Source organism: Chelonia mydas, chromosome 2, assembly GCF_015237465.2.
Source record: "Chelonia mydas isolate rCheMyd1 chromosome 2, rCheMyd1.pri.v2, whole genome shotgun sequence".
In the NCBI taxonomy this organism is placed as follows: Eukaryota; Metazoa; Chordata; order Testudines; family Cheloniidae; genus Chelonia; species Chelonia mydas.
This window is the reverse complement of record NC_057850.1, coordinates 88,835,413-88,862,486: the sequence shown is the minus strand read 5'-3', so window position 1 is coordinate 88,862,486 and position 27,074 is coordinate 88,835,413. Positions and strand designations below refer to the sequence as shown.

General features: G+C 41.8%; 1 protein-coding gene across 4 annotated transcripts in view; it reads left to right on the top strand.

Moving 5' to 3' along the window:
* The window catches only part of AFG3L2 (AFG3 like matrix AAA peptidase subunit 2), a 42,948-nt gene extending 17,034 nt beyond the window's left edge, over nucleotides 1-25,914 (top strand). For 2 of the 4 annotated variants that reach the window (XM_037892883.2, XM_043539899.1), the window contains exons 7-17: nucleotides 2,278-2,402; nucleotides 4,555-4,828; nucleotides 5,493-5,630; nucleotides 9,660-9,813; nucleotides 11,051-11,158; nucleotides 11,332-11,457; nucleotides 12,580-12,690; nucleotides 13,343-13,458; nucleotides 21,405-21,605; nucleotides 23,044-23,238; nucleotides 24,832-25,914. In XM_037892883.2, coding sequence (XP_037748811.1) covers nucleotides 2,278-2,402; nucleotides 4,555-4,828; nucleotides 5,493-5,630; nucleotides 9,660-9,813; nucleotides 11,051-11,158; nucleotides 11,332-11,457; nucleotides 12,580-12,690; nucleotides 13,343-13,458; nucleotides 21,405-21,605; nucleotides 23,044-23,238; nucleotides 24,832-25,074 — 1,791 coding nt within the window. In that variant the 3' untranslated portion in view covers nucleotides 25,075-25,914. Of the gene's footprint in view, nucleotides 1-2,277; nucleotides 2,403-4,554; nucleotides 4,829-5,492; nucleotides 5,631-9,659; nucleotides 9,814-11,050; nucleotides 11,159-11,331; nucleotides 11,458-12,579; nucleotides 12,691-13,342; nucleotides 13,459-21,404; nucleotides 21,606-23,043; nucleotides 23,239-23,723; nucleotides 24,095-24,831 lie in introns of all 4 variants that reach the window. The other 2 variants (XR_006288592.1, XM_043539900.1) reach the window with 2 other exon arrangements.
* The last annotated feature ends 1,160 nt before the right edge of the window (nucleotides 25,915-27,074 follow it).

Here is a 27,074-nt window from a genome sequence, read left to right as displayed (position 1 = left end):
TTTCCTACTGTAAATAGTCCACAACATACTGCACCATCTAGTATTGAAAATCCTTTAGTAGTACATGCATTTATCTATAAACTCACTTGACTGCCCCTACCAAAAAAAATGGAATCTTCATGATTTTCCAAGCTTCACTAGCTAAGTGAAAACTGAAGAGATGATCTGGATTTTAACTCTTTCATTGTCTTAAGAAACATAGCTCTTAGCTTAGTAAAACACTTCCTGGTTCTCCTTGGGAACCATTTCCCTGTAATCTGGAGAGGATGAAAGCATAAATCCTGGCTAAAGTGCTCCAAAAAGTAAAGTACCCAAAGACAAGCCCTAAACTTTAAGAAAAATAAAAATAAAAATAAAAAAAAGTTAGTGCTAATAACTATCACTATTCCCAGTAAACTACACACACTTGTGGGAGTGGACCAACAATTTTCCATGTACCACTCATGTCACAAACTGCCACTCACAACTGCCTATTTCTCTGGGGCGGGTGCTGCAGGGGCTGGACTAATGACTGAGGCCGGGCGGGGCTTTTTGGCTCATGGGGGCAGAGGCGAGAATGGAACCTGGAGGGGCTGTAGTGGCTGCAGCGGTGATTGGGATCGGTGGGGGAGCAAGTAGGATATGGGGTGATTGGGTGAGGGCTAAGAACAGCTACCCTTGCGACAGAGATGCAAACTGCCGATACCCATTTCCAGCCTGGGACTGACTGGGCTGTTTCCACCACCACCACTGTTGAGACTCAGCTGCTCCCTTCTGTCCCAATTTAGAGCACCCACCCTGCTCTCCCCCTTATCCCTGACACCCCGACTGTCCCCCAACTCCCTATATGGAGCACCCGCCCTGACTCCACTTCCTATCCCTGACACCCTGACCTCCCCCGCAGCCTCATTTCACTCTGCTCCTCATGTGCAACACCCACCCACACATGCCCCACTCCTCTTACACCCCTATTCCTCTGCTCCCTCCACCCTGACACTCAACTCCTCATTCCCATGCAGAGTAGCCACCCCAACACCCCCAATAAGACTTTTTTTTTTTTTTTGACGTAAGTTTGCCCAAAGACTAAAATCCAGTGCTCAGTGGAGTTTGTGGCCCATGCAGCAGAAAGAAAACTTAAGGGGAATGTTGATAACTATTGAAATGTTTGGGTTTGGACGACAGTACTGATCATTTCAGACATGCTTAATGTTTAGCAAGCTGGATGACTTTACCACTGGCCATATCCCTAAAACATGATTACATATTCTTAAAACATTATATGGTTGTCACTTCTATTTTTAGACTGTAACCAAGAAGCTTCTTTTCCAGACTATCAGCTTTTGCTGAACCAAAGTCTGGACGTCCCTCCAGTGTAAAATGAAATATGCAACAGTTATTTCATCAGTGAAGCTAATGTGATTTACTGCTCACATTGTTTGTACACTTACTCTTTAACCTATAAACCATGATTGGCCTTGGTTTCTCAACCAGTTAATGGTTAGAGTTACAATTTTATGCAATAGCAGGTTTTCAGGGCTAGTCATGGTAAAAAAAGACAAATCATAGAAACATGTTTCTTAAAGTAAAAAAGTCTGGTCTCAGTGTTGTTTAAAATCTGAATGTCGTGTGTTTAACAAAAACAGTGCACTAACTGTTAAGCATTGTGATTAAAGGTGAATAGTTGAGGTGCCATAGCAAGCCAGCTTTTGTAACTTAGTTTCACAAAATGTATGAAGAAAACTTTTTTCTTTTCAAACCTGAGAGTGAGGAGCCTCCTTCCTCTTCAGGTGAAGTAGTCTTTACTAAGACCAAGTGGCCATTGTATATTTGCTGGGCTGTTGCGTTCTCTCTCTGCCTCATAGGCAGCCCTTGATTTCCCTTTGAAGATTTTAATGTCTGTTCTAGTCAGCTCATTGAATTCACCCTCTCATTAAAAAGTTTAAAAAAAAAAAAGTCAGAATTTAAGCCTGTTTAAAGTGCATGAAAATCCTGGCATATATGACTTCTGTGATTGTAATGATCAAAGTCAAGCCTAAGTAATGGTCCTCCAGTAACAATCTGGATGATATACGAGTTTCCATAAATGTACCTACTAAATCTAAACTCATTCTATTCTGCAGTAAATATAAATTACAATTTTGTAAACTAAAGTAAATATTTCAGTTCTGAAACAGTGAATCAGTCCTTTAGTCTGAGATTAGGCCACTGATTTTTGTGTCTGTTTTTAATCTTTAGATGGATTGTGATGAGGCTGAAACAAATTATTCCTCTTGTGATCATAATTTTGTTTTTTTATAGCAATATGTCTGGTTTAATATTGGTAGTGTGGACACTTTTGAGCGGAATCTGGAAACTGCACAGCAAGAGTTCGGAATAGAAGGGGAGAACAGATTACCTGTAGTCTACTCAGCAGAAAGTGATGGGTAAGAAGCTGTTTAAACTAGATATGTTGATAAACTCTTTCTTTCCCAGTGGAATAATGGGGATGTCCTGTATTCATATCATGGCACACTAGATGGCAGTATTATGAAAAACTCACTTCTGCTTTGACCTTTGTGTGTGTTTAATATGCTGTACATATGACAGTGAATTACTTATCTTTATTCAAAATCTTCATCTCATGTAAATTTTCCCAAGCTTAGCTTCTCATTAGATAATATGTATCTTTTTCTGTGCATCTGCAGCTGACCCTGCTTATCCCCTTAAATAGGCAAACTTAATTTATGTTTGCAGCACTTGTGTTACCCAAATAAAGAGTAGAGGCTCCAAAACAGAAATTATATTCTTTGCATTTATCTTTGGTATCTTCATTTTTCTGAGCGGTCTTCAGCACAGACCCCAACTGCCCTTCTTGTTAAGGGTGTGTGTCCTGGGCTCTGAATGGCTCAGGTATATGGGGAAATAGGGATTTTTACCTCAGAAATTTGGTTTCATTCTGGTCCCGGTGAGCAGTTATTGAAAGAATGACTGCTGTTGAGTTCTGTAAAATTAGTTTGGCCTGTCAGGAATTACATCTCCTGTGGTATGCTACTCCCAGGGGCTTCTTGACTCCTTGAGGAGAAATGAACCGGTTCTGGCCTCTTGAGAAGCTGTAGGTAGCAGATGGGTCACTGCTGCCAGGCACTTGGCTGCTGCTTCTCCAAATATGCATATTCTTTCAGTGTCTGTCACTGTTGCCACCATCTGGGTATGTATATTTTTTCTCCCTCTGTACTAGGTAGTGATACACTGTGTTCCTTGTTTTCTCTATGGCAGCAGGAAAGATGGTCCAGTGTTTAGCCTGGACTCAGAGCCCTGGGTTCAATTCGCTGATTCCCCACAGACTGCCTGTGTGACTTTGAGCCAAGTCACTTAAGCCTTGTCTTCATTGCTAAAATAGTGCTTTTTTTTTTTTTTTTTTTTTTTTTTAAACCTTGGGGTAACTAGTGCATGAGCTATTCCCAGGTAAAAATTCTGTGAAGACAAGACACTTTTATTTTACCACAAAGTCAGCACTATATCCCTGCCTGAGGTTAACTTTGCCTAACTAATCTCACAGTAAAACTCAGTGCATTGTCTTCACTGTGTTTTCAGTGGGGATAGCTCATATGTATTAGTTACCCTGAGGTAAAAATACACTTCTCTTAGTAGTTAAGACAAGGTTTTATATGTCTCTGTGCCTCAATCCTCATTAGTGAAATGGAAATAATAGTACTTCCCAGGTATACTGTGAAGATAAATGCATTAAAGATAGTTAGGATACTATGGAAATGGGGATGTCTAAGTACCAGAGGTAACTAGCTTGCAGAGAGCTGTGCTGGGACAGAATGAGCAGTGATGGTGGAAGGGGTGTGTCAGATTATGGGGACCATGGGTATGGGGAAGGGATATACTGGGACTGAATGAGGAAGGAAGAAAGGAGGAGTAAACGGAGTGAAATAACAGCAATAGCAAAAAGCAGCATTAGGCAAAATGAGGGGGAGGGGGGTTAAGGGGAAAACTATGCCTGTAAGAGGAATTCCAGCATAAAGGTTGGGAGCTGTTGTCTTAGGACTGTTGATCATAACTGACAGCCTCATTAGCAGAGTGAGTTTCAGTGGGCATGGAAACTGAGCTACTTCTCTCTTCTAGGTGGTCTTCTGATAAACTATTGAGGCATACTGTCATTTCCCATTGTGCTTGTTACAAGGATAAGGAGATGACTTCAGTTTCCAGTTCTGTCACTTGTCACTAATAGATACATAGGAGTATTTCACTGTTTAAATGCTGTTTGACAGTTGTCTGATTTTTTTTTTAAGGGTTTTAATTCAAATACATTTCAGTCCACATCTTTAAATGTTGATTCTTTGTGATCATGATCACAAAAAAGGAGGCTCTGTAGAATCTGTTTATGGTTTCTCTAGTTTAGTATCTGTTCCCATATTTCCCCTTAACATCGTTATGTATTGCCTTTAACTTAAGTCTACAGATTACTAGAACATAAACTCTGATGAATAACCTCCAAAATCTATAATGGAAATTAACTTTTTTATGCATTGTAATATACAGTAGTGACTCTCTACTAATGTGTGATTATTTTTTCCCCTCTCTCCTCAGCTCGTTTCTTCTGAGCATGCTGCCGACAGTCCTTATAGTTGGCTTCTTACTGTACACATTAAGACGAGGGCCCGCTGGCATGGGTCGAACAGGGCGAGGAATGGGTGGACTCTTCAGCGTAGGTGAAACCACAGCCAAGGTCCTAAAGGATGAAATAGATGTCAAGTTCAAAGATGTAGCTGGCTGTGAAGAGGCCAAATTAGAAATAATGGAGTTTGTTAACTTTCTGAAAAACCCAAAGCAATATCAGGATCTAGGAGCAAAAATCCCTAAGGTAAGGGAACAATAGCGCAGAAGATGAGGGAGGTGTAACACTTATTTTAAACAGCACTTGGTGAATTTTTTTCCTCTCCTCATTTAAAATTATTTCAACTACAAAGCTATTCTCTAGATACTTTGAATCAGAGTAGAAACCTTTAAAGTAGATGGCGCTTTCCACTCTTGTTTTCTGACAAAGTGTCTGAAGAAAAGCCAGTATTAAGAGCCAACAGTGTGCATTGCTACAAGACTGTCCCTGTCCTGAGGGGCGTACTCCAATTTAATGTTGGCCAAAACTGGAGAACGAGAGAGAGAGAGAATTTACGGACTATATTATATAATCCATTGTTGTAAAGCTGCCTAATTTTTTTCACCCAGACCCCATCTTACACCTGCCATATTTAAGTCCTTTGAATTTACTACTTGCACTAAATCTGTTTTCAAAATCAGGCATCAGATTGCCATTTGTTTTAATCTCTCATATGCTGGTTTAACACTAGTATAAGTTCCAGTGAGATCGGAATCAGGCGTACAGCCTCCTAAACTTAATTCTTCACCTCATTCTAGACCTCTTGTATTGGACTGATTAATTATAACGTTAAGTGGAGAATATGTTCTGATAGAAATGTTATAACAAATATACTTCCTTTGAAAGAAGCTAATTATGCTCCTTTTTGTAGGGGGCCATTCTGACGGGTCCTCCAGGCACTGGGAAAACACTTCTAGCTAAAGCTACAGCAGGAGAAGCTAATGTTCCTTTCATTACAGTCAATGGCTCTGAGTTCTTAGAGATGTTTGTCGGCGTGGGTCCAGCTAGAGTAAGTCTTTGGCCTTGCTCTGTTGTTGCAGCGTCAGTTGTTAAAAAGACGCTGTCAAGGTTGGTAGGCCAAAAGTTTGATGTACTTTAAGTTAGTCATCTGTTCAATATCCTACTAATAAAGTGAAGTGTTTCTCTTTAAATGATTGCCACAAAGTTACCTTACTTTAAAAAAAACAAAAAAAAAAACAAAAAAAAAACAAACAAACCAACAAATCAGTGCAGTTATTCTCCAGTTGCAGGCCACCCTGTGTTTGTTACTCTATCTTTTGTTGTGTTTGCGTAAATTGGTATTAAAAGGTCATAATTTTATTCTGATGTGCATATACATTGCGACTGTAGCCTTGGCAATGTCTCCTCCCTCTTTAAATTTTTGTCAGCATTTCTCTGAGACCGTGGGCCCTTTTTAAGTGTCTGTTTGTTCAGAAACTTGTTTGAGTCATAAAAAATTTTGCTTCTAGCTGAAATATGAGCTAGAAAGACTTACTCCAAAAGTTATGTGTATTAAACTTGTTTAGCTGTTTTAAATTAACGGAAGGTTAAAAAGTAACATTACAGTTTCAGATGCTGCTTTGCAAACATCCATAACTAATCAATGAATTGTGATTAAATGTATGGCTCATCATTAGACAATGTCCAGCCCTGAGATTCGAGCACTTTCAATACAGCTTTCAGACATAACTGTAATATAACAGCTTGTTCATCCCTAACATGATTTTGCAGCTGTGTTACTGATAAAAGTGCTGCTTGTGTTAAGGAGTTTTTTGGGTGAGGTGGATACCTGGTCACTAGAACTGCATTAAGACCATTATCTTAACGTAGACCAATAGCTTTGACCCATACATGCTTATGTTCTTGTATCAGTAGATTTAAAAAAAAATATTACCAGCCCCTCCTATATTAAGGTTGCTCAACACTTCCCATTATAAGCAACTGAGAACAGTGTCTTATAACTTTATCAGGCTCTAATTATTTAGGCTGAAATTTGTCATGCTGGGTTAAATTGCCTTGGGTTGAATTCTTACGGAAAACTTCAGCCAAAGCAGTTCAGCCATTTCTGATTTCAAGACTAGGGAAGAATACATTGTTTTGCTCATGTGAAAAATTTCTCCTGATTCTTTTGGGGGAAAAAATGCGTAGCATCCTCCCATTCTTTGGAGCAGAGACATGAAATTTGACAGGGAGAGATGGCCTGTGAGTCTGGAATGTGCATTTTGTGTAGTCCAGGTGAAAAATGCACCCAAATTTGGACAAGATATATAAGGCTTAAAAAAAAAAAAAAAAAAAAAAAAAAAATGCAGTTCAGCTCAGTAGAGATTTAGTAGCTAAATTCTCTGAAGAGTCACTACATATTGAGCATGCTTAAGCCTCTCTCTCAGCTGCTAGTGCTGACCAGACTTGCACATGTGCCATCCACACAAAGTGAGTGAGAATCCTCTGTCCCCCCACACGCTCCAGTCACAGGCAGAAGATGTATGTACTGTTCCCCACAGAGTGATGAAGTATGCTCCAGCCCGGGGCTTCGGGAGCTCAGAAGGACTTTCCCTGTAATGGCTGTTGAGCCTGACACTAAAACTCTGAGCAAGGAGCCTGTTTCTCTGTCTTCTCAGTTACACCCCTGACCCCTGCTAACATCCAGGCAACATGGAGAGGAAAGCTGCCTGATTGAACTGGAGAGGGGACAAAAGCAGGACTGGAAGAGGGAAAGGAGTAGCTTGGGGCCAGGGGACTGAGTTGGAATGGTAGACTGGGACTGGTTGAGCATGGGGACTGGGATGAGGGGGCACATGTTGAGGGAGGCTGGTACTGGAAGCCATTAAAGAAAAGAGGTGTAGAGGAGACTGAGAGCCAGTTTGTTTGGCAGGGGACGATGACACTGATACAGGATCTGGAGTTGGGGAGATATTGGGACTGGCTGGACAAGGAACTAAGAATCAGTGAGAAGAATGGGGGCAGGTTATAGGAGACACAAATTGGACAAGGCGCTAGGATGGGGTGGGGACAACTTGGACATCTGTGCTTAGAGACTGGGACAAAGTGGGGGAAAGATGGAAAGAAGCAGATTGTACGACAAGCTTGCTGAGGGAAAGTGGGACTGGGAGCTAGTGCTGGGAAAGGAAGAGACTGACTGGATGAGGAGACAGGAGGAGGGAACCGGGACTGACTGAGCAAGGACACTGGGTACAGGAAGTGGCGGGCGGGGGAAGGTGTGGATGAAAACAGCATCTGGTTGGACAAGGATAATGGGATTAGGACAAGGAGCCAGAAGTGAGGAAGACACAGGACTGAGACAGAGAGTTTGGAGGAGATGGAGCAAGAGGGATGAAGACTGGGGGAATGGGCAGAAGTCTGTTCCTGCTAGAGAGCACTTCCCTCTGGAACCTGGAATGGAACCTAAGATTTCAGAGTCTCACCATTCTTCTCGTCAGAAAATATTAAGTGAAACCTGCTGACAAAGGATTTCCTCCTCCTCTAGTGCTAGTTCATATAAAGGATGACAATTTACCACTGCTAACAGTTATTGTTGGCTCAAGTAGCAGAGGTCTGTGTTGTGCACCTAAGGAGACCCTCATGGTCTGATTACCAGGGTGAGACAGCAGAATACCTCCATATGGCCACACAGCATCCAAAAGCCTGACATTCTGTCTCATTGGCTACAACCTTTACAGTTGGATATGATAGTTGATACCTTTGCTTAATTAAACCATAACTTCAAGTATAGCTTGCATACAGGTTTTCCAAGAGAGAAATTGAAAGGTAGAGGTAGGAGTAAGGTGTTTGCAAGTGAGGGAACCCAGAAAAAGGTAGACATTCAACATTTCGTATCACATCTCTTCTTCTTAAATGACCTATAACTCTAACCCAATTATTTTCAACCTTTGGGAAAAAATTTCCTGTGGCTTCACATTATATTTGCTAACTTCTAGGCCAATTCCTAGCCCATGTAATGGGGATAGGATGGGACTAAAATATAGGTATGATATTTTAACATGGCTACAGGTTAAGTATGATCATGGCCCTAATGTCTCTCTTGAACACATTGATGTCTTGTACCTGCAGATGATAAACTAAAGCTGACTAAGAACATATCACATGGTAGACCTAAATACATCTAGTTCCTGTGATGTTTTTGGATTGTGAAACTTTTTGTGTTTTTTATTTACAAAAAACTCATACTATATTTAACTTGCCTGCAGTGGAGAAATGCTACACCACATAGAACTATGTAAAATTGGTGTCACTTTTCTCGACATATCTATTTTGTGGTTATTCAGAGTAAGATCTGTTTACTTGAGTGGGGAAAAAACGTGAGTTGCTAAGGGGTTTTTACTGCTTTTTGCTCCTGTCAGCCCTGTGAAGCTGCCACAGCTATTGTTGACTTGGAGTCTGTTCTCTTCTTTATTATGATCCAGTTGGGACACTTGTGCAAACCCAGTGAAGGCAATGGGCATGTTAAATGTATCACTAGTGACATAACTTGTCTTATAGAACCTTTATTACTTACTAGTGATAGAGTATTGAGAGATTCCAGTCTGAGTTTGTAGGACTGAACTTTAGAAAAATAGTCTTTATCCTACAGTGAGTTCTGTATGGGTTGGACAGAACTTGTAAACCAAACATATTTTGATTTGGAAGCCATTGAGAGATTAATTGGGACCCCACAATGAAATTGTTAAAGTTACTGTTTCGGATAGAACAGCACTTTAATTATGCAAGTACAACAGTCAGCTGTTTTTCTTTTTATTTAAAAATGTAACTCTCTGGTCTGGTACGTTTTCCTAAAACAATCTCTACAACCCAAGAATGTATGAAAGACAAGTTTGCTCTTGCATTACTGCCTTTGAGTCTTGCAGTATTGTGGTTTCATTGTAGTCTTCCATTCCTTGCCATTTGGGCTAGAGGCTCTTGTTTTGAACATTTAACAGTGAGATTAGCTGGAATCTTAAAAGCCAATGATGTGATACTGATCTTGGGTCTGTTTGTGACTAGATGATTGAAAATAACTGAGGTACTGCCTTCTCTTTTTAAGGTCCGCGATTTATTTGCTCTGGCCCGTAAAAACGCCCCTTGCATTCTCTTCATCGATGAAATAGATGCAGTAGGAAGGAAGAGAGGACGGGGAAACTTTGGAGGGCAAAGTGAACAAGAAAACACACTCAACCAACTTCTAGTAGAAATGGATGGTAACTATTTAGTTTCTAATAGTGGGTTATAAGAGTAAGACACGGCTGTATCTTGATTATTTTGTAATGAAATGAGATAAATATAATATTCTTCATGGACAAAATTATAAATTTTTTATAGATGTGGGTGCAGAAGAAAGAGAAAATGAAAAAATGCATTAGCTGTTTACATCTATAAATCTTAGCTAAGATCCTGGTTAACTATAAGTAAAATGAATATAATGACGTGCTTTTCCCCATTTATTTAAATTAAAGAAAGAGCACTCGGTTTGGCACACATTGAGGTCTTCACTTAAAAGTGTTCAGGAAACAGAAGAGCAGAGATTCTGCACTTGAGGTGTTTCCTTGGCAGATTTATGTGGAAAAGTCTTTGCTCAAGACTAGTCCATCTCTAGCTAATGTTACTAAACCCACAATTTCATTAGCACTATATTCACTATCAAATATGTAGGATAAACTATATCTTAATACAGTGACTTGCCCAAGCCCCCCCCCTTTTTTTTTTTTTTTACAAGTTGTGAAAATCCAGACATTTTCCGCCACGTATCCTGATGAGTTTCTAAGGTATTTGCAGTATCACTACCTTAGAGCTTGAGTGGATTACTGTATAGTGAAGTGGTTCTCAAACTTTAGCAACCTGAGAACCCCCATTTTGATTTAAATTTTTTTGCAGACCCTCAAGCCAGCTTCTGATTTTCCCCAGGGGGTGATCAACCCCTGCTCAGCCCCAGGCCCTGCCCCCATTCCTGCCCTTCTCCCAAGGCCACACCCTGCCCCCCCTCTTCCTGCCCCCGCCCCACCCCTGCCCTTCCTCTTCCCTCCCTCTTTCTGCCCCGTCCCCCAAGTGCGCCCTGTCCCTGCTCCTCCCCCTCCCTCCCAGCGCCTCCTGCACACTGTGGAACAGCTGTTCCGTGGCATGCAGAAGGTGCTGGGAGGGAGGGGGAGGAGTTGATCAGTGGGGCTGGTGGCCCTGGACATGACTTGCAGACCCCCTGGAGTACCCTCTTAGACCCCCAAGAGTCCGTGGAACCCAGTTTGAGAACCGCTGGTTTAGTGGTTAGTTTTAAAAAGTGCTTCTTTCTAATGCACTGAGTCTTTTTGGCTTACAGAGATGCAGTAGTTCTGTAAAGTGGACAGTCTAAACTACTTTCTGCTGCATCAGATCTTTTTTTTATTTATTAATCAATGGTATTAAATATTGTTTACCCACTTCATTGTTCTTTATTTTTTTGGACAGGATTTAACACTACCACAAATGTAGTCATTTTGGCAGGCACCAATAGACCAGATATCTTAGATCCTGCACTAATGAGGCCAGGGCGCTTTGATAGACAGATCTACATTGGTAAGATTATCTACATCTTAGCCTATATGAGTGTGTTCCTACAATCACTTGGGCACATAAGTATTCCCACAAATCATCAGAACTATTCCCATGCCTAAGTGTTTGCTTTTTTAATAGGAAGACATATGTTTATTATGTATTAAGTAAAAATCTTTCTTTTTAAACCCTTAAAGGACCTCCAGATATAAAGGGAAGAGCATCTATTTTCAAAGTTCACCTCAGGCCTCTGAAACTAGAAAGCATCATAGATAAAGATAACCTGGCAAGAAAACTTGCATCACTAACTCCCGGGTTTTCAGGTAAGTGAATTCTAAAGCTGTACTTGCTCTAAATATACTCATTATATCAGCTGTACCAGCTATTGGGACTGCACATACTGTTTCCTTTCCTTCCCCAACCTCTTACATCTTTACTTTTCTGAATGGCTAATAATTTTTAGGTATAGTATGAAATTCTTCCTCTGTTCCATCATTGTGACCGATCCAAATGGCAGTTCCCTCCTCCCTTCGCCAAAAGGCACCTCATTCTCACTACTACTGAAACTGATTTATTTTTATTTATTTTTTTAAATACATATGTTCCTTTTCTGACTCTAAATGTTACTGGGGAAATAACCCATGTTTTTTATTTTGTAATGTGTTTTATAATGCATTTTTATTTTCTACCCCAGCAGAAAGCTTAGTTATAATCAAATGTTGTCATGACTTTTTCTCAGATAGTGAGACATGCTTCCCAGTAATGGGTTATGGAAATTTTAATCACTGTTCTCATCCAGCCCAGGTCTGTATCGACCAAAGGTTGTTGCCATCTGACAGTGGTGGTCTATATAAAACTTTGTCTGTCTCTATGTTGCTGTATTTGTCTACAACACTATACCACCACCATAGTTGTCATCAATTGGTGTCATTCTATGGAGTCTTTGTAGACATACCAATGATTGAATGGCTTGAAGCCAGAGCTGCTGTTGTGTTCTTACCAGAAATCATTCCAAAGCAAGGTTTGAGATGCACTGGATCCATATGGGGGAAGCCTTCACTGTTGCTACCCATTCTGTACCTGGTCTATGGCTAGTTAACAGACTTTAGGATGTAGGACTTACTAGTTGAATACTTCACAAACAATACATTCCTTTTAATAATTGATTTAAAGAATTAGGCCCATTAATCTTACTGAATGTATTTATACAGCATAATATATTAAGTGGAGCTCTAGTTCTTTAACATTACTTAATTTGAGTCACTGTTACAGACAGATTTTTCTGTAGCTATTACAACTATTCTCTCAGGCTTTGTTGTGACATTTGTTTTATTGGGATGCTTCTGTCACTTAGCCAGGCACCAGACTATTGTCATCCTGTTAGTGCTAAGAGAAATCAGTAGTTGGAAATGACACTGATGAATATCTTCTGCCTTGGTTTCTAGGTGCTGACATAGCTAATGTTTGTAATGAAGCTGCTTTGATCGCTGCAAGACACCTTTCGGATGCCATAAACCAAAAGCACTTTGAGCAAGCGATTGAACGAGTAATAGGAGGTGAGAGAATAGAATGGATCATTGGTCAACAAGGGAAAAGTGTAGCAGAAGGTTTCTATTTAAATGCTGTAGTTGAGATCTATTTCAGATATTTTGAAAAATAAGTCTTTAGTTTTGCACTAACTGGTTAATGTTGTATCTTAAGATTTTAAAAGAATTGGCATCACATATTAAAATGTTCCTCTGCCTCACTAATTCTCCATTCCATTACAAATCTCATCAGGAAACTTCTTTTCTCATTTGCTTAAGCTGAGGGGAAGAACAGCTAACTCTTTATCACTTAAAAGCATTTTGAGATCCATTTAGTTTGAAAGATACCATTCAAAATAAAGTGGTATTGTGTTTGATTTAAAGAGGGAAGTTTTAGTATAGTGCATCAAAATATACTGAAGAAGTATTATGTCCAAATTAGGAAGCCTTTTTGATAAAAGTACAACATGCAAAATACTAATTTATCTTCAAGATGAATATGGAGTTTAAAGTTTTGCATCTCTTTTTCGGGTCTCTTGACTTAACAATATATTCCATACATGGTTGTGACAGGCATGTTATCAATACATAAGAGATGCCAATAGGAAATGGAATGTAAAGTGTCTTTGGTGGAAGAAGGTGTGTCTGAAACTTTTGGTAAGTTAATGTGTTCTTTGTAAAGGTTTGGAAAAGAAAACGCAGGTACTGCAACCCGAGGAGAAAAAGACAGTAGCGTATCATGAGGCAGGCCATGCAATAGCAGGATGGTTTCTGGAACATGCTGACCCACTCTTAAAGGTAAAATAGAAAAAGGAAAAAAAAATCCCTTGTTTAGAAAAAGGGACACTAAATTAGAAGTATAAGGTTACTAATTCACTTTTTCTTATTCCTTGTTTTGGGAAGAAAATACAAAAACGTGGTATTTGTTGCTGTCCTATCAGGTATTAAAACATAGTTTCATGGAAGACCATGTGAGTTCTAAGATGCTACTTTCCTGGTTCTCCTTTGCAGCTAGCTTTTTCTTAACTATTTCTGATAAGTTTTTATGGGGCCTTCTATTAAGGGCCTTCTTGGAAAGTGAAAGGGACTCCTATCTGGCTCAAAATAAATATGTTCTGTTGAGTAGCTTGATGCCATATTACTATGCTACAGTACTAAGAACTGTCTTGTCTACTGGAATTTCCCAATGTCCTTTATGAATCCAGCATTCTTCTGGTTTGTTTAAAAAGAATACAAAAGATTAGAAACTAGATAGTTTGTGAGATTTAGGGCCTGCCTTGGTTAGATCAGATTCAAATCTGGGTCAATTCAATAGTGACCAGAAGTTGCAACCATATGACAACTACTCAGCAATTTATGAGAAATGAACTGATGAGTCTCAGTGAAGTTGTTCAAATACAAAAACCACCACAACAGTTCACACTAATTGGCAACTTTGTTGGCAGTATTAGCAGAGAGGCCAAAGGCAGTGTGGAATTCAGATTTAATTTCCAATCCAGTGCCTAGAGAGGTTTCCTCTAGGTTTGAGGAACATTGAGAAGGGGTCAGAAGACTGCCGGTTCTCAACCTGGGGGAGGGGTTGTGACCAGGTATAATGGGGTTGCAACCACACTGTCCTCATATTACTAAATGAGAGGGGAGGGTCCGAGCTCTGCATTGACAACCTGAGCGAAGGAGTTTCAGTATGTAAGAGGTTGAGAACCACTGAGCTAGGTACCTTATGAGTTCAGAATACAATTTAGGAATTGATAAAACATTTCTACATTATAATTGGTAATGAGCCCTTTTTGGATTTGTTCATCCTTGCTGAAAAATTATCCTAAATCTTTATTACTTCTAGCATTCTTAGTAATGACTACATTATGCCATCCATTCCTTCCATTCTGTTGATCATTCTCTCACCTCTTCTAACCTTCTTGTTAATGTAATCCAAAACCTTCCAGCTTTTTGTGTACAGACTAGATTGCATCCAAAGTATCAGTTTGTTTAGATTTGATGAAAAGTGCTAGATTAACAGCACTGGAAATTAAATCGTCTCATAAAAAATATTGCACAATTATAAATAGGCCAATCTAGATAAGTGTTATGTTTCAAGATGGCTGCTACTAGAGTTCTGCTTTGAATAGACTACTGAAGCCACAGTCCAGGGTAGCTGAAGCTGCTGCATATGTGGGAAAAACATTTTAATGTGTACAGGCTGCGGTCTTAGTTTGCAGGAGAAAAGGATTTGAAAAAATGACCTCTCGTAGGCAGTAATGCCCTTGGCATTGAGCTTTTAAAACATTATATGCCACTGTCATGAGATAATCTAGAGGGTAAAGATCGTGGAGCTGAGGTCAGGAGATGTGGCTTTGAGACCCTAAAATGAAAACCTCACCTCTGCAGTGCCTATCTGCTTTGATATTTTTACTGTTTGTTACTATGCCGTTTCATCAGTATAATCTACCTAGCATATTTTTCTTTCTTTTGGATCAGCATTCAGGAGTTAAATATTTAAGCTTATGTTAATTTTTAAAAGGTAAAATAGAGATATTTCACAGTTTGGGAATAAAGAACTAGATCTGCATCAGAACTCTAAATTTCTTTTAGGATTTCTAATGTCTCCAGTCCATAGTTTGGGTTACATAGAGTGATAGTGTAGGTTAAATTCAATTGAATAGGTATCCTCTGGGGGCATCCAGCTTTAAAAACATTGATCTAGGGTTTGTTCTAATTATCTGAGTTTAAACTCAGATGCACAAAGCTTGACAAGCAGATGGCTGAATACAGTCTCCTGATTCCAGTTTTAACTATCTGGGTATCAAGTAATTGTGCTACTAGTCATTTTCTGTTTTTAAAATTATCCACTCGTCTCCAACTGCAGGCGTCCCAAACTCCTACAACTTATGCAGAAGGCTATTAAACATGGACACCCTCCTTGCCAATAAATGGAAAAAGGATGTCAAGAGTTCTGTACACTCTGTCACAGGACACTTAATACTAAAAGGGCTTAAAGTTCCTTACTATCACCAAATCATATTTACTTGATTTAAGTATCTTTGAATCTTCATTGGCTGAATAAAATATAAGGACATGTTGTAATAGCTGTATCCAGGTATAATAATAATATTTTCCAGGTACTTCCCTTAGCTGTTGATATCCCTGGTTAGGATCATCCACATCCTAAGCCTATTTCATAGTTTGAAAGAGGTATGTCTAAAGTCCTATCCTGTCACAAATTCTAAGCTTACCATTAAATCTGAAGGAAGTGATGCTCTTAGAGTGCTTGCTCATGTCCATTCCGTATTAGGGGTGTGTGCTCGCCACATGGACTGGTGCTGGAAGTTTTTCCCTTAGCAGTATCCATAGGGGACCGGCTCTGGCGCCCACACAGCACGGTATCAGGGGCGCTGCCGGCTCCCCACACCCTCAGTTCCTTCTTGTCACCAGTGACGGTGCTGGAACATCTGCTGCTTCGGCTAGCATTGTTTCATTCTCTGTTCTTGCGAACTTTGGAAACCTGTAATATAGTTGTATATAGTTAGTAGTTTCTTAGGGTATGTCTTCACTACCCACCAGATTGGTGGGCAGTGATAGATCCAGCGGGGCTCAATTTATTGCGTCTAGTCTAGACGCGATAAATCGACCCCCTGAGCCCTCTCCTGTCGACTTCTGTACTCCAGCGCCGCGAGAGGCGCAGGCAGAGTCAAAGCGGGAGCATCAGCAGTCGACTCATCGCTGTGAAGACACCACGGTAAGTCGATCTAAGTACGTCGACTTCAGCTACGTTACTCACGTAGATTCCCCCCCCATCCAGTGTAGACCAGGGCTTAGTTACTCTTAGTAGTAGTTCTCAACTCTTTTAGTTCCAAACGGGACTCAGCCGGGGAATGGAGCATGCCCCAGTCCCCAGGCTTTAAGCCCTGCGATTGTTGCAAACAGCCTGTGCCCATCAGTGATCCATGTACCAGTTGCCTGAGGTGCTTAGGCGAAGGGCACATAAGTGACAAGTGCCATATCTGCAAGTCCTTTAAGCCTAGGACAAAGAAGGAGCACGATATCCATCTGAAAGTGCTCCTAATGGAGTCGGCACTCGCTCAGGCACTGGAACAGCGGTCCGACTCCGCACCAAGCACCGCAGCTTCCGTGTGCATTGCTCTGCTGGCATTATCCATGAGACGGCACGGGTCCTCCTCCACAGCTGCGGTCAAGAAGCCAAAAAAAACTGAGGAGAAGATCTCCTACCTCCTTTAAGGGAAAGGAGAGGGTTGGGCGTGAGCCACAACCCGTGCCGGGCAGCTCAACACCCCTGTTGGGAACTTGGTCCCCAGCTCAGGTAAAGCAGTGCAGCCCATCCCATACTTTACTTGCGACTCCGGATAGCGGTGCATGCCCCAGCCAGTTTCTGGTGCCGTTGACACCCAGAGCCCTTCAAGCAGCTCAGGAGAGCCTGACATTCCTGGTGCCACCCACACCGGCTGCAGCAGTACCCCGGTCTCGGGGAAAACCCGCATTGGGACCTATGCGTGTGTCCCCGCCTCAGCGGCACTGTTGCATATCAAGGGGATGTCCCACCATTGCTCGCCCAACCAAAGCCGTCATGCCTCAGAACTAGAGAGGCAGGCTCGGTGGAGGGTGACCTACCAGACTCTTCCCTGGATCCATCTTTCCCAATATTCTCCAACCATCGTTCCCTTTTCCTCTCTGCTTGGACCACTGTAACTTCAGACCGCTGGGTCCTCAGCACTGTGGAGAAGGGTTATACCCACCAGTTCCTTTCTACCACCCCTTCCCACCCGTCTTCCCTGTCCCTCTTCAGGGACCCCTCTCACGAGAGTCTCCTAGCACAGGGGGTAAAGGGGTTGCTATAGCTGGGTGTGGTGGAAGAAGTTCCTCTCGAGTACAGGAACAAGGGGTTCTGTTCCCAGTACTTTTTAAACCCAAAGGCCAAGGGTGGTCTACAGCCCATCTTGGACCTGCGAGACTTCAACATGTACCTAAGGAAGCTGAAGTTCCACATGGTCTCTCTGGCTTCTATTATCCGCTTCTTGTATCCGGGAGACTGGTATGCTGCCTTCGACTTGAAGGATGCTTGTTTCCACGTAACGATCTCTCAAGAACACAGATGCTTCCTCCAGTTTACGATGGGCCCCACCGCTACCAATTTGCAGTCCTCCCGTTTGGCCTGGTGACAGCACCGAGGGTGTTTACCAAGTGCATATCTGTGGTAGTGTCTTACCTCAGTCGCCGGGGTATCTAGGTCTACCCATACCTCGACAACTGGCTCGTCAAGGGCAGCTCCAGGTCTCCGGTCCAAAGGGATGTTGTGGTACTTCAAGCCAAATGCCACTCTCTGGGCCTACAGGTAAACGACAAAAAGTCAACATTAGTGCCAGTGCAGAGGATAGACTTAATCGGAGCGGTCCTCGACTCGACTTGCTCCAGAGCGTTCCTGCCGCAGAAAAGGTTCCAGACGTTGACGAACTTCATCATGTTCCCTTTGACTACAGCAGTCTGTGCCTGCTGGGCCACATGGCAGCGTACACTTAGGTGGTCCACCATGCCAGGCTCCGGATGCGGCTTGCAACAATGGCTGGGGACAGTCTATTCCCAGTCCCGAGACCCCCCTGGAGAAGATCATTACCATTCCCCAGGTGATACTTACCTCGCTGCGATGGTGGACTGACAGTCCTGGGGGGGCTTCCATTCGACAACCCTCCTCACTCCATAGAGTTGATGTTGGACACCTCAGACCTTGGCTGGGGTGCACATCTCAGTGTCCTCCAGATTCAGGATGTGGTCCCCGCAGGAGGCACAATTACACATAAACGTCAAAGAGCTCCAAGCAGTCTGGCTGGCATGCAGAGTCTTCCTGCCCCACCTGTCAGGCAAGGTGATACAAGTCCTGACGGACAACACAGCCTCAATGTTCTACGTCAATAGGCAAGGGGGAGCGCAATCGTCAGCTTTGTCAGGAGGCACTCTGTCTCTGGGTCTTCTGCATCAGCCACAAAATCCACCTGGAAGCTTGTCACCTTCCAGCGTCAGGAATATGCTGGCAGACCAGCTCAGCAGGCGCTTTTCCTCTTGCCACGAGTGGTCACTCCATCCAGAGGTAGCCTGCATGTTCTTCCAAAGGTGAGGAACTCCCCAATTGAACTTGTTCGCTACCAGACAGATCAGGAAATGTCACCGGTTTTGTTCTCGGCAAGGTCTAAGCAAGGGCTCCCTCTCCAATGCCTTCCTCCTGTCGTGGTCAGAGAGCCTGATGTACGTGTTCCCTCCGATTCTGCTCATCAACAGGACCCTGGCAAAGATTGAGAGACGTGGTGCAGGTTATCGTGATTGGCGTGGCCTTGCCAGCACTGGTTTGGCATGCTCATGAACCGGACTGCAGCCCCTCTTGGAGTCCTGCCCAACGGACCAAACTTGCTGTCACAGGACCATGGTTGGCTCTTACACCCCAACCTCGGGTCCCTCCACCTTGGCATGGATGCTGTGTGGCTGAACCCAGAGGAGCGGACCTGTTTGGAAGGGGTCCAACAGGTCCTCCTGGAAAGTAGGAAGCCCTCAACTAGGCTGACTTACCTGGCCAAGTGGATGAGGTTTTCCCGCTGGGCATCCGAACGGGGCACCTCTCCCTCATGTTCCTACATACAGGTTGTCCTAGACTACCTGCTCCATTTGAGAAACCAGGGCCTGCCACACTCTTCCATTAGAGTGCATCTCGCGGCCATCTCTGCTTTTCACCCACCGATCCAAGGACAGTGTTTTCCCATAACATGACGGTCAGATTCCTGAGAGGGCTTGAGAGACTCTTCCTGCAGGTACAAGCTCCCATTCCACAGTAGGATCTTAACTTGGTCCTTTCTCTAGGCTCACTGTCCTGCCCTTTGAGCCGCTGGATTCCTGCTGCTTTTCCCACCTGTCAGTGACCTTCCATGATGTTAAGTTCTTGACCTCAGAGCCTCCGTACACGGTCTTCTACAAAGATAAGGTTCAGTTGCGGCCCCACCCTTCCTTCCTGCCGAAGGTGGTCTCCACCTTCCATATGAACCAGGACATCTTCCTTCAGGTGTTCTGTCCCAAACCGCACGAGACCAGTGAAGAGCGGATATCCAGGGCGTGAAGACGTCTGAGGGCCTTGACTTTTTACTTAAAGCGTACTAAGCCTTTCCGTAAATCAACCCAACTCTTTATCACTACAGCAGACAGGATGAAGGGCCTTCTGGTGTCCTTGCAGAGGATTTCCAATTGGATCACCTCATGCATAAGGACCTGTTACGACCTGGCAGGGGTTCTGCTGCCAACGATTATCAGACCCCACCCAGTGAGAGCACAGACATCTTTGGTGGCCTTCCTGGCGCACATCCCTATCCAGGACATCTGTAGAGCCGCAACGTGGTCTTCTGTCCACACATTTACTGCTAATTATGCCATCGCTCAGCAGGCCAGGGAAGACCTGGTTTTGCTCAATATCTTCATTAACGATGTGGAGGATGGCGTGGATTGCACCCTTAGCAAGTTAAACAAATTAGAGGATTGGGCCAAAAGAAATCTGAAGTTCAACAAGGACAAGTGAAGAGTCCTTCACTTAGGATGGAAGAATCCCATGCACTGCTGCAGACTAAGGACCGAGTGGCTAGGCAGCAGTTCTGCAGAAAAGGACCTAGGGGTTACAGTGGACGAGAAGTTGGATATGAGTCAGCCTTCTTGGCAACAACGGCACACTGTTAACGGCATTTTGGGCTGTATAAGTAGGAGCATTGCCAGCAGATCGAGGGACGTGATCATTCCCCTCTGTTCAGCATTGGTGAGGCCTCATCTGGAGTACTGTGTCTAGTTTTGGACACTTCAAGAGGCATGTGGAAAAATTGGAAAGAGTCCAGCGGAGGGCAACAAAAATGATTAGGGGACTGGAACACATGACTTATGAGGAGAGGGTGATGGAACTGGGATTATTTAGTCTGCAGAAGAGAAGGTTGAGGGGGGAGTTGATAAGTGCTTTCAACTACCTGAAAGGGGGTTCAAAAAGGATGGATCTAGACTATTCTCCGTCTAGATGACGGAACGAGGAGTAATGGTCTCAAGTTGCAGTTGGGGAGGTTTAGGTTGGATATTAGGAAAAACTTTTTCACTAGGAGGGTGGTGAAGCACTGGAATGCTTTACCTAGGGAGGTGGTAGAATCTCTTTTCTTAGAGGTTTTTAAGGTCAGGCTTGACGAAGCCCTGGCTGGGATGATTTAGTTGGGGATTGGTCCTGCTTTGAGCAGAGGGTTGGACTAGATTACCTCCTGAGGTCCCTTCCAACCCTGATATTCTGTGCTCCTATGCTGAATTCGGCAGAGATGTGTTGCAATCTACACATCCGTGAACTCCTGCCCGCCTCCAAGGGTACTGCTTTGGAGTCACCTAATATGGAATGGACAAGAGCAAGCACTCGAAGAGGAAAAGACAGTTACCTGTTCTTCGAGCTGTGTTGCTTGTGTCCATTCCACAGCCCGCCCTCCTTCCCCACTGTTGGAGTTTCCAGCAAGAAGGAACTGAGGGTGGGGAGAGCTGGTGGCACCCCTTTTTCCAGTGCCATGCGGGTGCCACTCCAGAGGACGCCAGAGCCTGTCCCCTACCGATACTGCAAAGGGAAAAACTTATGGCACCGGTGCATGTGGTGAACACACACACCTAATATGGAATGGACGTGAGCAACGCATCTTGAACACCAGTTACGGAAAAGGTAACTAGCTTTCTTTTTTTCTTGAACCAAGGTATCTATTATCCCACGTGGCAAAGGATTGGGTTATGCCCAGTATTTACCCAGAGAACAATACCTTTACACCAAAGAGCAGTTACTTGACAGAATGTGTATGATGCTGGGAGGACGTGTGTCAGAACAAATCTTCTTTGGAAGAATTACAACAGGAGCCCAAGATGACTTGAAGAAGGTGACTCAGAGTGCATATGCTCAGGTTTGTACTTCAAGTAGGAAATTTTATTGTCTGTTTCCCACTAAACTGTTGTTTAATACAAAATAACTTTGAAGAAGAGCACACTTTGGCTGGCTGGCCAGGTTTTTGAGTTGCAGAATTTAGACGATATTTTATTGTGCAAGGGTATATTGTCATGCAGTATGCATTTGTTGCGTGATATTGGCACTTTGTCTTCAGCATCTGTATTCTGTTTTTGCCCATAGCAATAATCCATGGCTGGGTTGTGATCATTGCATCATACACATGGTTTAATGGCATAGAGATCAAATCAAAGCTGATTGCTCTGCAGGAATGTGTATGTGACATGGCTAAACTCAAATGTGTGAAGAAATTTTGAACTTAGAAAATGGCTTTAATATTTTAGTTTACAAGTTTGATTTTGTGGACACATTCTTGTAGTTATATAGCTTAGAGTCCAGATTGCTCAACTAGATTGAATCCATGGGTATGTAGTTAATAGCTGGAAACCGTATGTTTAATGCACCACATGCTATAAATCTAAGGATGAAAAGAAGGCTAATATTCCAGTGTTTAACATAATAAACAAGACTTCTCAATGGTGATTTGTGGTGTTATTAATGTAAAGACGCAACTGAGTGAGGTCATTAGCAATGTTCCCTCTAATTTTTTCCATCCACGTGCGGAATAAATTTTGTTATATGCACGGTCTGTGCAGAAGTTAGTTAATCAGTATATGGGGTCAGGAAGATATTTCCTATTCCAGGGTACGTTTACAGGATGGTGATACTTTTACCTTCTGAGTGTCTTGAACGGAATTTCAAATGTACTCTTGACTCAGCACACTAACTGTCATTATGTTCTGTTTAAAATTTTTAAATACTTTGTGGAAACCTTTTGAAAAGAACAGAATTACCATACTTTGAGACATGGGTGAGGTAATAACTTTTATCGGACCAACTTCTGTTGATGAGAGAGAATCTTTCGAGCTACACAGACCTGAAGAATAGTTGTGGGTAGCTCGAAAGGTTGTTTCTCTCAGCATCAGAAGTTGGTCCAATAAAAGATAACACCTCAGTCACCTTGTCTCTCTAGTATCTGGGGACTGAGATGGCTACAACACTGCATACAAATGATACTTTTGTAACTCAGAAACATTCGAGCATCGTGAGTATTTAAATGGCATTATGCATCTTGGCTGTTTACAGATCTTTTCGAAATATGTCAAAGATAGATAACTATGAATCTCCTATTTGAAGGAATCTGTTAGTGATTTACAAAAGAGGGAATTAACACTAGTGTTATGTGTTTTGTAGACAAACTATTTTCTCATTCTAATAAATATATATTTTAATTCATCTTATAAATAGGTTACTTTTGCTTGATGCTCTATTTTCCAATATTATACTAATAAATTCAAAATCTAAGTCTTCCACTTATTGCACTGTTCATCTTTCAGATTGTTCAGTTTGGCATGAATGAAAAGGTAGGGCAGATTTCCTTTGATCTCCCTCGTCAAGGGGACATGGTATTGGAGAAACCTTACAGCGAGGCAACTGCAAGACTGATTGATGAAGAAGTACGAAATCTTATTAACAGTGCATATGAAAGGACAGTAACTCTCTTGATGGAGAAGAAGGCAGATGTGGAGAAGGTAGGCTTTATAATAAAATCTCTTATCACCAATGTCAAGTTTACAAGCTAAAATGGTCAGAATGAGCTGAATACATAGATTAATATGCATAAATATTCACATAACAATGTTGAGTATTGGACCAATACATTCTTCAACAATATAAAGCATTTAAATGTCTTGTAATAAGTTGAGTACTTGTCAATATGCCACAAGACTTTTAAGAAGTATATTGTGAACTATTATTCCAGTATCTTCATAGCTGTACTTAGGATTGTTCTGTTTGCAAGTTTTCTTGCAAAGTCAAAGACAGAATTACTCTTCTGCAAATCCTACAGCTGGTGGAGGGAGGAAACAATAAAACTGTCAAATTAAACATCAAGGTTCTGGAGACACTAGGTATCTGGAAGAGTATGGTGTAAAACTTCACTTTAATCTTATGGGAGATGAACGTGTTAAATTCTTTCCTCTTTTTCTCCTCCTTCTGAAATGTTTTTACATTTTAGATAACAGGACCCTCTGCTTACAGATTGGTAATAGTGCATCTTGGGGATCCCACTTCAGTTCAGGTTCCCCTCCTCCATAAGCTTTACCTCTGATCCAGGGAGACTGATCTTTCAAGGACAATACCGTTTTCTTGGATGTGCATTATCTGACAGACTTATCTGCAAGAAGACAACAACTTGTATGGGTTTCTGTCAGAGTGGTAAAGCTGACTACCATCCTAAGAAAGACAGAATGTGCAGTAGTGCCTCATCATCAAAAGGGACAGTTATAAAGTTTGGCAAAACTTTATCTGAAGTGTAATGGCCAATGAGAATACAGGAGCCAAGTGTCTGTCAATCACACTTCTCTATTTCCTGTTTATTAAACCATTGTAAGCTTTCTTGTTTTCCTTGTTAACATTTAATCCCTCTTCTCAGTCTCTCCCTCCCTATTTCATAATGTTTCATCTTTCTATGATGAAATATTCTTTTAAGTACAGTCCAAAGAAATGTAGTATTCTTCTGCTGTTGTCCTTGTCATAGCTTACGCTTCCGTTACTTAAGCATTGAATGCTGTACAAGACATCACTTGCCCAAGAAGCCTGCAACCTACAGTCTTATACCACTCTTCTCTTGATACTGTACATGCTATATTCTGCAGAGTGAAACTTAGCCAGTAATAGCTTTGTTTTGTAGCTTGGACAATACTCTGAACATAAGTCAACCTTAGACCCATTGTACCTTATAACAGTCTGGTGGGCAAAGATACAGGAGCAACTAAGAAACTGGCCTTCTATCCATTATTAAATCCCTGTAACATTCTCCAGAGCCCTCGAGCAGCAGCAGCAGCATTATTCTGAATCAGCCATCCGTGAGCAACAGTGGTATTCAAGGCACTGCACCTGATAATCAGAGTTTTAAAAGTGCAAAACTCTCAACTACTTTTACACACATTGAAGCTCTTGCAGCATGAAGTGAACCTTGTTGAGAATCCCAACTCTCCTCCTAAAATGTACCAGCATAGAATTTTGAAGCACAGACTGCCTCTCTAAGTGCTCTCCCTCTTTCATGTGAGAAAGCAAATACATCTTGTACCTGTTTGTGTAATGTCATTTGTTGCTATTTTCAGGTTGCTTTACGACTGTTGGAGAAGGAGGTACTAGATAAAAGTGATATGGTTGAACTACTTGGCCCAAGACCATTTGCAGAAAAATCTACTTACGAAGAATTTGTTGAAGGCACAGGCAGTCTAGATGAAGATACTTCACTCCCAGAAGGTCTTAAAGATTGGAACAAAGATCGCGAAAAAGAGGAGGAGGAGACCACAGATGAACAGATTGCCAAGCAGATAACAGGAGGGATGCCATTTTAGTTTTGAAGTATGCTGTGGTATAAAATTGCACAATATTTTTATTTGCATTCTGACTGGAAAACACTTCAGTAGTTTGACTTAAGAACCATCTGCATATTCAAACAAATCTTTAGTGATGGTAAACAGAAGAGCAAGGGTTGACACAGGGATAAGAATACTCAGATCCGTCTTAAGCTGTCATTACTTTATAGGTAAAAGATGATTGCTTCTGAGCTGTCAGCTAAGGGAGATGTCAATTAGAGATTGGCCTGCACTGGAACTCGAGAACTGAACCCCCCTCAAACTTCGGAATGGTTTGGATCCAAGTCCAAATTCTGTGGCAAGGTCCATTTCTAAATTTATTTAAGGTGATGCAAATTAAGGTTCCATAATATTGATCTAGAAATTCTGTATATGTGGCATCTACCCAAATGTGAATCATTTTAACATCTATATGTGTGGGGAAACATATTTTTATATGCTTAGCCAAGGGTCTAATGAGCTTACGAAAACACTCGACGTTTCTGCAATGCATCAGCTTTTTTTCACCCTCCTGCTATTTAATTTTAGTCTTCTTCCTCCCCCCTCCCCCCCACTCCCTCCCCCGAAACCAATTTGTTCACAGGGAACGGCCATGTACATTTACCATGAAATTGGAGACCCATTGAATAGCTTTACAGTTATGGTCATGGTTCAGTGTCTTAAAGTGTAAAACTAAATTAAACTTCTGCAGTTTTAATATAATGTGGGTTTTTTTCTACAGGGAGCTGTAAGATATTGAATATGTGAATGCACTTTGTTCATTGTGTAAATAAGATTTCTTTGAAAGTCATTAAAATCAGAACATTGTACTTTTCTGAATACACTGTCTTGCCATTTATTTTAGGTTGATTTCTTATGAAAAATTTTTGGCCCAACTCAGAGGTCTTTATTTGAGCAAACTCCTACTGACATGAGTGTAAGCTTTTCCTGAGTTTGTACACCAGGATTATTCCTTGTAAATGTAAAAAGTCTAGTAACCTTGTATTTCTGTCTTTGTGCAAGCACTTGAAGTTTGTAGAGGGCTGGTGTAGATGGAATAGTTAATATATCATATCTGAATGCTGGTGTCCAATCTACTTAATCCTGAGTTTGTTGTTTTTCTAACCTCAATTAGGCAATAGTTCTCTGCACAGATTCTGTACACAGTTTAACACAGTACACATAGTCCGTTCTCTAGATTACGGGTTGCATCAGTTAAGGAATTCTTATTTTTGGAAAAGTTCACTGTCAGGCTCCATCATTGAAAAGAGAAATGATTCCATCTAGATTATCTTCTATCCCTTTAGGAGGAGGAAGACCAGGAAAATTGAACCACTGGTCTCCTTTGTGATGGTCAAGTGATCCATTAATATTTTCTTTTCTTGTGCTGAAACTTCATGTTTTAGCGAATGACCATTTAATTGGTTCCAGCAATACATTCTGATGAAAAGGTAGTATGGCAATAAAAAAGAAAACCAGTAATAGTCTCTGAGAAGAAGTCTAGGATGGTAATGAGTGGCTTGCATACAAGAGTGTAGATCTTTAGAGAGCTGTAGGTGAAAGAGCTATCTCCTGTAACTTTTCTACCCCTCCCCTCATAATGTGAAGTCTTTTAAATTGGCATTTACAAACTGGGCCAGGCTGACCATGATAAAATATTGTTCTCTGATTGTTTGGATTTCTGCTAATTGGCAATGCTTTATACATTTGTTGACAACCTCATGAATGCTGAAGACTCAAAAGTTTATAAATAACTATGATCTCGTCTCTTGACCGTATTCTGGAGAGTTCTCCGCATTTGGGGAAAAGCTAATTGGCAGATGGGATATGGGAAGAGCCTGTACTGTATTGTATGTGGCTAAGAAAAGGATTCAGTATCTATTGCTATCAGTCAGTGCTGGTTATAAGAACTAAATTCCCTTAAAAATAAAATTAAAAAATATATCTGCAAGAGAAAGCAGCTCTCTCTCCTGTGCCATCAGCAACCAAATTATATGGAC